The sequence below is a fragment of the Solanum dulcamara genome, chromosome 3 (assembly GCF_947179165.1).
Source record: "Solanum dulcamara chromosome 3, daSolDulc1.2, whole genome shotgun sequence".
In the NCBI taxonomy this organism is placed as follows: Eukaryota; Viridiplantae; Streptophyta; class Magnoliopsida; order Solanales; family Solanaceae; genus Solanum; species Solanum dulcamara.
In genome coordinates, this window is record NC_077239.1 from 10,669,383 (window position 1) to 10,679,191 (window position 9,809).

At 40.9% G+C, this 9,809-nt stretch overlaps 2 protein-coding genes across 2 annotated transcripts; both read left to right on the forward strand.

The window, feature by feature from the left end:
- The first annotated feature begins 297 nt into the window (after positions 1–297).
- Positions 298–2,086, forward strand: LOC129883435 (uncharacterized). The gene is made up of 4 exons (XM_055958108.1): positions 298–589; positions 636–856; positions 907–1,062; positions 1,463–2,086. The coding sequence occupies exons 1-4, from the start codon at positions 298–300 to the stop codon at positions 2,084–2,086; spliced, it is 1,293 nt and encodes a 430-aa protein (XP_055814083.1).
- A 719-nt stretch (positions 2,087–2,805) lies between these two features.
- Positions 2,806–4,824, forward strand: LOC129883436 (uncharacterized). Its single transcript, XM_055958109.1, has 2 exons — positions 2,806–3,589; positions 4,001–4,824. The coding sequence occupies exons 1-2, from the start codon at positions 2,806–2,808 to the stop codon at positions 4,822–4,824; spliced, it is 1,608 nt and encodes a 535-aa protein (XP_055814084.1).
- The last annotated feature ends 4,985 nt before the right edge of the window (positions 4,825–9,809 follow it).

Genomic DNA, 9,809 nt, shown 5'->3' on the forward strand with positions numbered 1-9,809 from the left:
GAAATTCATTGCCCAAACAAACTCCGAGGCAAGGTCAAGATTACGCATTTTAACTCTAGACATATACATATTGACCTGGATAACGAACACGATAGAGCTACTGTCTTAGATAGCAAGTGCATGTATATTGAAGGTGTCTTTATGAGATTTCAAGTTTGGACTCCTACCTTTAATCCAAACTATGAAACCCCCATTCTCCCTGTATGGGTCATACTCCCGGAGCTCCCATGTCATTATTTCCATAAAGAATTTGTTACGATTTTGCTGGAGGATGTGGGACAAGTATTGCACTTAGACATGGACTTCATGCAAAAGACGAGGGGTAGCGTAGCAAAAGTAAAAGTCCAAATGGACATCACCAAGCCTAGAATCCAAAGTGTGTGGATTGGCTTTGACGAAAATGATGACCCAAATAGGGAAGGTAGATGGCAGGATATCGAATATGACGATATACCACTTTATTGTACTTATTGTAAACACCAGAGTCATACTCCTCTAGCCTGCCCAGTCAGCAGACGAGATGCAGAACGCAATAAGGCCAAAAACAAGGAAGAAGAGCCAAAGAAAGATGAGTCGACAAAAAACACAGGTATGATCTCTTCTTCGACTGTTTTAACTAATGTTGTAAGTGTCAGATAACAGGTACCGATACAAGAAACAACCACCACAACTCAAGGAGGAAGAAACAAAATACAGGAACACTCAAACAACCAGAACAGGAATCAAGTCCCAAACAACCAATGGCAAACCCAAAAGAGAAGAAAATTCAAAGGAAAGACCCAAACCGTACAAAACAACCAAAAGATACAAGGCAACACTCAACAGGTATATAAACCCACTCAAGTCAGAACTACAGGTATTGATGGTAATACTGTCACTACGACCAGCGCAATTTAAACTGTACAGAGTGAGCATCGATCAGGTATTGACTCAATGCTCCCAATCCCCCATGGCTCCCCCTGTAGTCGTAATGTATTGAATGTTTTAACTGCTGCTGCTGAAGTAGTTAATGGAGGTGAGGATGGTGGGTTTCAGGAGAAGCCAATTAACTTGCAGGATGGGGTACCCAGAGGGGGGGTTATGTCTCATGTTTTGCATGAGAACTGTATGGTTGACCCTAGGAGTGACTCTAGAGCTCCTACTACCACTTCATATAATTTTTTCAGTTGCTAAATTAAACGAAAAGAATGTGCAAAATTGGGCCACAGAGTTGTATGAACTGGAACCTGCAGCTTCTCCCACTTTCAATCTAGAAATGGGCAACATTACAACTCCTACTTAGTCTACAAATCTGTAAATCTTGGAAGAAGTTGCACCTGTTAACTCAAAGGAATCCTTGGAGGAAAGAGCAGGTATTATCTTGAAGGACAATGCAATGCATGTTGACAGAAAGGATGTTGATATGCAGCAGCAACAAGGGTACTATAAAGTCCCAATTCAAATACACAACCTGTATTTTTAGGGAGAAGACTCAACCCCTACACTTCATAACATGGATCTTCCTACAATTACTCAGCCTAATGACAACACAGATGGAAAACTTGACACTACCAGTCATACCACTCCACTGGGTTCTATGGTCAAAGAACTAGGGTCTGTAGCAAGCACTAGTGTCACAGGGTCTAATGAAAAAAAGAATAAACTGAGCAAAAGGAGAAGGGATGCATTAAAAAAAAGAACAGAAGAAAGGAATTTGTCTCACGAGGAACAAATTTCTCTGGTAGTAGACAATGTGAAAGAACAGCATCCTAACCTTGGATGCCAACAATTTGTGCTGGAGGATGACCAAGTGGGGATGGATATTACACCCTTGCAAACTCAGTACAACCACACACCTCCTCAACATCCTGCAAGCAGAACTGCAGAACAACACACACAATCTCTCCCCAAATGCACCCTCAATACTAATACTAATATAGAAGTCCCTCCTGACCTGGATGAATATGCAGTTATTGAGTCTGAAGATGAGGGTGACTATGAGGACCAACCCTTGAAGGATCTAGATGAGGAGGATGCTGCCAGTGAACACTTAAACAGACCCTTAGGTACATCCTACACAAATGAGTATGATGATGAGATTCAATAAATAGCTAACTCCCAAGGTTTGTCCCCTAGAGGAATTCATAGAACCAGTCACAGTAATAAACCCATCAGTCCAACTATTTCTGCTCACACCAGCAGACCTCACACTAGGCTGTTCACTTCCAAAAACTCTCAATGATTAGTACACTATGCTGGAATGTGAGGGATATTAATACCCAAAGAGCCATGGAAAGACTTAAATCTCTTAAGAGTATCCATTAAATTCCCATTATTGCCATCCTAGAGCCTTTTTCTGATATCATTCAGATTCAGTACTTCAGAAATCAACTCAACATGGACCATGCTATTAGTAATCCAAATGGTAAGATTTGGCTTTTTTGGACCAAGGATGTAGACTGCAGGATATTGGAAAATGAGGAGCAGTTGATTACTTGTGAATTTAATCATGTAATGAATCCAAATCAGTTCATAGTTACCTTTGTATATGCAAAATGCAAAGATCATCTCAAAAGACCTCTGTGGGATAGCATGCTACAACAGTCAGCCACCTCCCTTCTATGGTGCACATTAGGTGATTTCAATGTTATCACAGACCCTCAAGAAAAGTTGGGAGGTGTCACTTACAATATAAAAAAGAGCCTTGAGTTCATCAGCATCGTAGAAGCCTGTGGACTATAAGATCTTGGGTTTTGTGGTCAGAGATACACTTGGTCTAATCTAAGGGGTATAATTTTCAGAATCTGGAAGAGACTTGACAGAGGAATGGTCAATGATAAGTGGCTAGAGATGATGCCTCAGACTACCATTACTCATCTACCCTCTGTGGGTTCAGATCACTGCCCCTTACTGCTGGAGATGACTGATCAAAACCACCAACACACCAAATATTTCAAATTCCTTAACTGCTGGACAGAACAGCCATCTTTCTTGGATACTGTCAGTAATTGTTGGAACAGGACCATGGAGGGTAATCCAATGTGGTGTTTCCATCAGAAAATGAAGAGGTTGGCAGCCACTCTTAGTACTTGGTCCAGATTGCAATTTGGTGATATATATGCCAAAGTTAAAGAATATGAAGACAAGACTAGACATGCAGAGGAAGAGCTAATCTCTAGTAATTCTGAAGAGAACAGAACAAAGCTCCATGCCATCAATGCAGAGTATATAAAATACCTGAAACTGGAGGAATCCATGCTAAAGCAAAAAACTCAGTTGCATTGGTTCAAAGAGGGTGATGTGAATTCCAAGTATTTTCATGCCTTGATAAGAGGAAGGATGAGGAAATTATACATCCATAAGATCCAGAATAAGGATGATAATTGGGTACAAGGTGAAGAAAACATAGCCAAAGCTGCATGTGATCACTTCCAAGCCATTTTCACTGGTGAGGAAACACAAATTCAGGAGCATACCCTCCAATGTATTCCCAGGATGGTCACTGATGAGCATAACAGAAACCTAAAAGCTATCCCTACAATGGAGGAGTTGAGAACTGTAGTATTTTTAATGAATCCCAATTCAGCTGCTGGACCTGATGGAATGAATGGCAAGTTCTTCCAAGCATGTTGGAACATCATAAAAGAGGACCTCCTTAAAGTGATTCTATCTTTCTTCTGTGGACAAGCTATGCCTAAATACTTTACTCACTCTTGTTTGGTGCTGCTCCCAAAAGTACACCATCCTAACAAGCTCTCTGAGTACAGACCAATTAGCCTTAGCAACTTCACAAACAAAATCATCTCCAAACTCATTTCCCTTAGACTGGCACCTATCCTACCCAACCTCATTTCCCTTAACCAATCTGGATTTGTCAAAGGCAGGAACATTTCTGAAAATATTATGCTAGCCCAAGAGATTATACACCAGATCAAGAAGCCAAATGTAGGAGGCAATGTAGTTATCAAACTTGACATGGCTAAAGCCTATGATAGGGTATCTTGGTCCTATACTTGTCTAGTTTTGAGGAAAATGGGATTTGAAGAAGGTTTCATTGATATGGTATGTAGAATTATGGCTGATAATTGGTATTCCATGATTATTAATGGTTCAAGGCATGGATTCTTTCATTCCACAAGAGGCCTTAAGCAAGGGGATCCATTATCACCAGCTTTGTTTATCATAAGTGCTGAAGTCCTCTCCAGGCTCATGAACAATCTTCATCAACACCCCCAATATCATGGTTTCTTGATGGCTAAAAAGGGCCCTCAAATTAATCATCTCAGTTTTGCAGATGACATCATCATATTCTCATCTGGAAGATCTCATACCTTGAAGCTTATCATGGAGACACTACATACCTATGAGCATGCTTCAGGCCAATTGATCAACAGAGACAAGAGTAACTTCATGGTACCCTCAAATGCCTTCAACTCTACTGTTAGAAGAATCAAGAAAGTTACAGGCTTCAAGCAAAAGAACAGCCCTATCACATATCTGGGGTGTCCTCTCTACATTGGTAGACAGAGGATCATCTATTATTCTGAGCTTATAGCTAAAGTTGTGGCTAGGATAGCTGGATGGCAGGCAAAGTTAATTAGTTATGGAGGAAGAGTTACTTTGATTAAGCATGTCATCCAAGCACTTCCTATTCACTTATTATCTGCTAGTTCCCCTCCTGCAACCACTATCAAGCAAATTCAAAGCATCACAGCCAAATTCTTCTGGGGGTGGAAGAATGAAAGGAGGAAATATCATTGGTCTTCTTGGAAGAATATGAGTTATCCCTATGAAGAGGGTGGTATTGGAGTGAGACTAATATCAAATGTTGCCAAGTCTTTCTAATACAAACAATGGTGGATATTCAGAACTAAGAATTCCTTATGGAGTGAGTTCCTCAAAGCTAAGTACTGTCAGAGGTCAAATCCTATAACCAAAAAATGGCATACAGGACAGTCTCTGATATGGAAGCACCTCATGAAGAACAAGCACAATGTTGAGCCTCATATCCAATGGCAGATACAATCTGGTTCTTGCCTCTTTTGGTTGGATAATTGGTTGGGAGTTGGCCCCTTAGCTAATTTCAGGTCTATCAGTAGTAGACAGAACAATACTAAGGTGTCTTCTTTCATGATTAATGGTCAATGGAATGCAGAACTGGTCTCTCAGAAAGCACCTCCTCAGTTTGTACCTAGCATCCTGGCAAGTAACATCAACTATCAGCCCCACAAACTTGATCAGGCCTCTTGGAAGCCTAATAGCAATGGGGAATTTAGTTGTTCTTCTGCCTGGGAACTTATCAGGGACAAAAGGAGTAAGACAAGAATTAACTCTCAAACATGGCACAAACACATTCCTTTTAAGTGTTCCTTCCTACTCTGGAGAGCACTTAGAGGGAAACTACCTACTAATGAAAAGCTTATCAGCTTTGGAGAAGCCCCAGCCCAATGTTACTGTTGCCATAGAGCTGGTTTGGATACCATTTACCATATATTTGTTTCTGGAAACTTTGCCAGGAAGGTTTGGAGTGTATTTTCTGATTCTCTGGGTATTAGTAAAGAATACACACCCCTTAGAAACCTGATGATGAGGTGGTGGTCCAGTAATTACAGTAATGAGGTCCATAAACTTATCCTACAAGCAACTCCAATCTTCATATGTTGGAACCTATGGAAAAATAGATGTGCCATCAAATATGGAGGGAAGCAGTCCAATATTACAAGAGTGATCTACTCAGTCTTCAAGGATAACTTCAACCTTCTAAGCACTACCTACTCCTATATCAGCTGGCCAAATAGCTGGAAGGAACTGGTCCTTCTTGTGGAAAAATGTACTAATGAAGTTAATGTTAGTACTGTCTACTGGAGGAAACCTTCAGCTCATATGGTGAAGCTGAACACTGATGGTAGTGCACTTCACAACCCTGGAAAAATAGGAGGGGGAGGATTGCTAAGGAACAATCAAGGAGATCTTCTTTTTCCTTTCTCAACCCCTTTTGGAGAAGGCACAAACAACCAATCTGAAATATTGGCAGCCATCTTTGGTTTGACTTGGTGTCTCCAATTAGGATATACTAAAGTGATCCTTGAAGTGGACTTTGAGCTAGTAATCAGATGGATAAAATACCTAGCTCAACCACCATGGACTGTCAGAACACAACTCCAACAGCTGCAGGACATCAGTCATCAATTCCAGGTTTTTAAATGCAGCCACACTTATAGAGAAGCCAATTTTACAGCTGATATTTTGTCCAAACATAGCCACAAATGCACTACTCCACAGATATATCTCAATAAACAAGAGCTTCCCAAAGAGGCAAGAGCTTACTTTGAGCTTGACACACTGGAAATGGCCAACTTCAGAAGAAGAAGGCTTAAGAGAATCAAGAAGCCACCATGACCTTGTCAGCCTCCTTGGTCCAACTTACTATTCAAATTACTTATTGCTATGCATAGTTATAATCAATTTGAAGGTTCTATAGTTAGGACCATGGTAAAAGGGAACACCTCCCTTGTCTTATGCCTTCTTAAAATAACCAATCTTATTTTACAGGTTAGGATTAGAATAGAACCTTTCTTCTTTGTCTTTCTCCTTTTTGGCCTTATAGGTATAAATATACAGGCACCATATCATCCAACTAGTAGAGGGCCAGTCAGGTGTATACTGGAAATTTACCATAGCTGTTACAAGGTTGGACTTGCCTTAGAGACTCAGCAGTCATACAACACCTGCACAAACAAGCAATTCAACAACAACAACAAAGGCCAGGCATTCAGAATTCTTGCACATGCCACAACTGCAACAATAAACAAAAGCACCATGCAACATCAAAAGGAATCCATATTGCACAGGATCACAGAAAATATAGTAGGGGCAAATCCCAAGAAGTCTCAGCTCAAACGGATAATTGGAGACATTAGTCGAGCGACCTTGAAAAAGTCAACCGACTTAAGTCCCCAAATGGAGAACTTCACAACTTGGAGCTTCCAACTTGTCCAAATGACCTCCAAACTTTGCAGGGATACAGAAAATACTATATTTGCACAACCAAAGAAGTTTCATCTCCAACGGATAATTGGAGACGTTAGTCGAGCGACCTTGAAAATGTTAGTCGACTTAAGCCTCCCAATGGTGCACTTCACAATTTGGAGCTTCTATCTTGTCCAAAAGTCCTCCAAATGTTGCAGGAACACAGAAAATATAGTAATTGCAAAGCCTAAGAATTTTCACCTTAATCGGATAATTGGAGACGTTAGTCGAGCGACTTTGAAAAAATTAACCGATTTAAAGCTAACAAGCTCCAAAGAACTGTTTGAGGTCTTTTCTTTTCTTTGCTTTGTCTTTGTTTTTGTATGTAGGTGCAGGTACCCTAAGGAGATGATCATGAGGAATGATCTCCTCCTGAAGATAGCTTGTAACAACATACAACTGAACAATTCCACTAGCTGGCTACAGGTTTGCAGCAGCCTATACTTCCCCCACATTTGTGTGGGTCTTTGGCTACTTGTTTGTACAGGTCCACAGATATCCAAACAAAGGGAGACAAATGCTAGACATGCAAGAGACTCACCAGCCCCCAACAACAATTCAAACATGCCAGATTCCACCCTTTATTACTTGCATCAGCCCAATTATATCCAAGATACTTGGAATTCCTTGTGTGGTTATTTCTTGGTGTGCAGGCACATGATACATCAGCAATGGAACATTCCAAACTACAAATCACCATCACTTAAACATCTAAGCCAGAGCTACATCCCCTACAGCAATATACAACAGAACATGGTGATAACCAAGAACCTACAACAGACTATGACCAAAATACAGCAGGGTCAGATGTGCAGGGTGTTTTGCAACCTGAGGACCTACACCAAGGCATCCAAACTTTTTAGGAGTGCAGTATATATTATTTTGACAAGGTTCAAGAAGTTTCAACACAAACGGACAATTGGAGACGTTAGGCGAGCGACCTTGAAAAAGTCAGCTGCCTTAGGCCTAAAGAGGGTGCCTTTTTTCCAACTTGTGCAAAAAGCTTCCAAATCTTGCAGAACTAAAAAAAAGGGCTGTTTGTGTATATCCCAAGAAGTTTCAACTCAATCGGATAATTGGAGACGTTAGTCGAGCGACGTTGAAACCCAAAGCTCTCTTGGAGGTCCTTTCCTTTTTGCTAACTGGTGCAAGTTCCTTTTTGCCTTTGGTTGTTTATTGTATTGTTGCAGGTTGCTGGATTGACTCATCAACATATACTAACAACAACTATAGAAAAGACAAAACAGATACAACCATCAAATCAAATAGAAAGCCCCCTGCACAAGGCCCCTGTCTGGTTGGATATTTGTTTTTCTGTGATGTTTTTTGTGCAGGTACAACAACTGCTGGGGAACCTTGGCAAATGAAAGGCATCAACATAGAGACTACAGCATTCCAAGAGAGGACCTCACCAACACACCAGCCCTACACCCATATATATTACATCCCTGCAACACCTGCAGCAGCCCCATTGCATCCCAAAATTCTTGAATCTCCTTGCTTTCTTAATTGTTATGTGCAGGCACATAAGATACCTTCAAAGGAGCTGCTCATCTCTCCATTGGAGGCAACACGAAGCTGCCTACAAGTTTGCAACAACCCCCACTACTATCACACTTGCTTGGTTCTTTGTTTGCTTGTCTATGCAGGTAAACAAAGTCACAGACAAAGAGACATAACAGCCACTACTGCAAGGGCCTTTCCTAATCCTACCAACTATCCATGCATACCTGCTGTATTCATCCAACACCTACAGCAGCCCCCTTTCATCCAAGTCCTTTGGGACTCCTTGACTGCTCTCATTGATGAGAAGACAAGAAGATGGAGCTCCAACAAACACAACTCTCTATTTGTTTACTTGTTGCTATGCAGGCACATTGAACAGCAACAATGTCCCCTTCCAAAGTCCAAGGCACCTTCAGTCAAACATCTAAGCCAAGGCTGCATTAGAACTCTTGCTTGGTTTATTTGTGGATATGCAGGTACCCCCCGGATCAGTAGACAACACTAGAACCATCCAACCAATTGTTCAAGTCAGGGCTGCACCACATACAAAATGCATATTACACCTATTCTGTCCCTCAGCTTCCTTAACTACAATCCCAAGCAAGCTGGCTGCTATGGCTATATTTACTTCCTATCATTTCATCCCTCTTAGCTACGATTGTTGTTGCTGCAACTTTCCTTGGACCTACTTGGTACGACATGTCTAAAAAGAGCAAAGATGAAAAGAATTTCCCCAACCCATGCGAGATAGAAGGTTCGTATACTTGTTCTTTCTTAATGTAGCTATGCCTGAGTCGTAGCATAATTGAATAGGACTAGTGTAGGCTACTTTCTTGTATTCTCATGGAAGGGGAGAGTCTCCCTCATTTATGCTTTCTTAGTTGATTTATACCTAGAGGAGTCCTCTCACAGGTTTAATGCTTTCTAGTTATAGTTAGTCTCTTTTTTGTATCGGGGATAAGTTAGCCGACCTTAATAAGTTAGCCGACTTATGAACCACCATAGGATTGGAGGTAAGGTTTATGTCCTCCTCCTTGTATTTTATTTTGATTATTTATGTTAAGGCTTGGGGGTGTTGCTCAACCCCTGACTGTGCACGAGAGGTGGGAGCCTCGTGTAGGGTCTGTTCCCATAAAAAAAAAAACAAATACCTCAATACTCATGTCGACCATGCTGCTAGCCTAATTTGGCTATTTTAGAGCTGATGGAACCATCAAAATTCCATTCTGAGGTCATTTTTCTAGTATTTTGATCGAATTCAACCATTCAAACTATAATAGCTCTAAAATAGAGAA

Excerpts from the sequence above, each read along its gene's own strand:
- LOC129883435 (XM_055958108.1), top strand. The coding sequence starts at position 298 with ATGGACTTCATGCAAAAGACGAGGGGTAGCGTAGCAAAAGTAAAAGTC. Across the intron at positions 857-906 it reads CACTCAAGTCAGAACTACAG|AGTGAGCATCGATCAGGTAT; the intron begins GTATTGATGGTA and ends TAAACTGTACAG. Across the intron at positions 1,063-1,462 it reads CAATTAACTTGCAGGATGGG|GGAGAAGACTCAACCCCTAC; the intron begins GTACCCAGAGGG and ends CTGTATTTTTAG.
- LOC129883436 (XM_055958109.1), top strand. The coding sequence starts at position 2,806 with ATGGTCAATGATAAGTGGCTAGAGATGATGCCTCAGACTACCATTACT. Across the intron at positions 3,590-4,000 it reads TGGACCTGATGGAATGAATG|TTTTGAGGAAAATGGGATTT; the intron begins GCAAGTTCTTCC and ends ATACTTGTCTAG.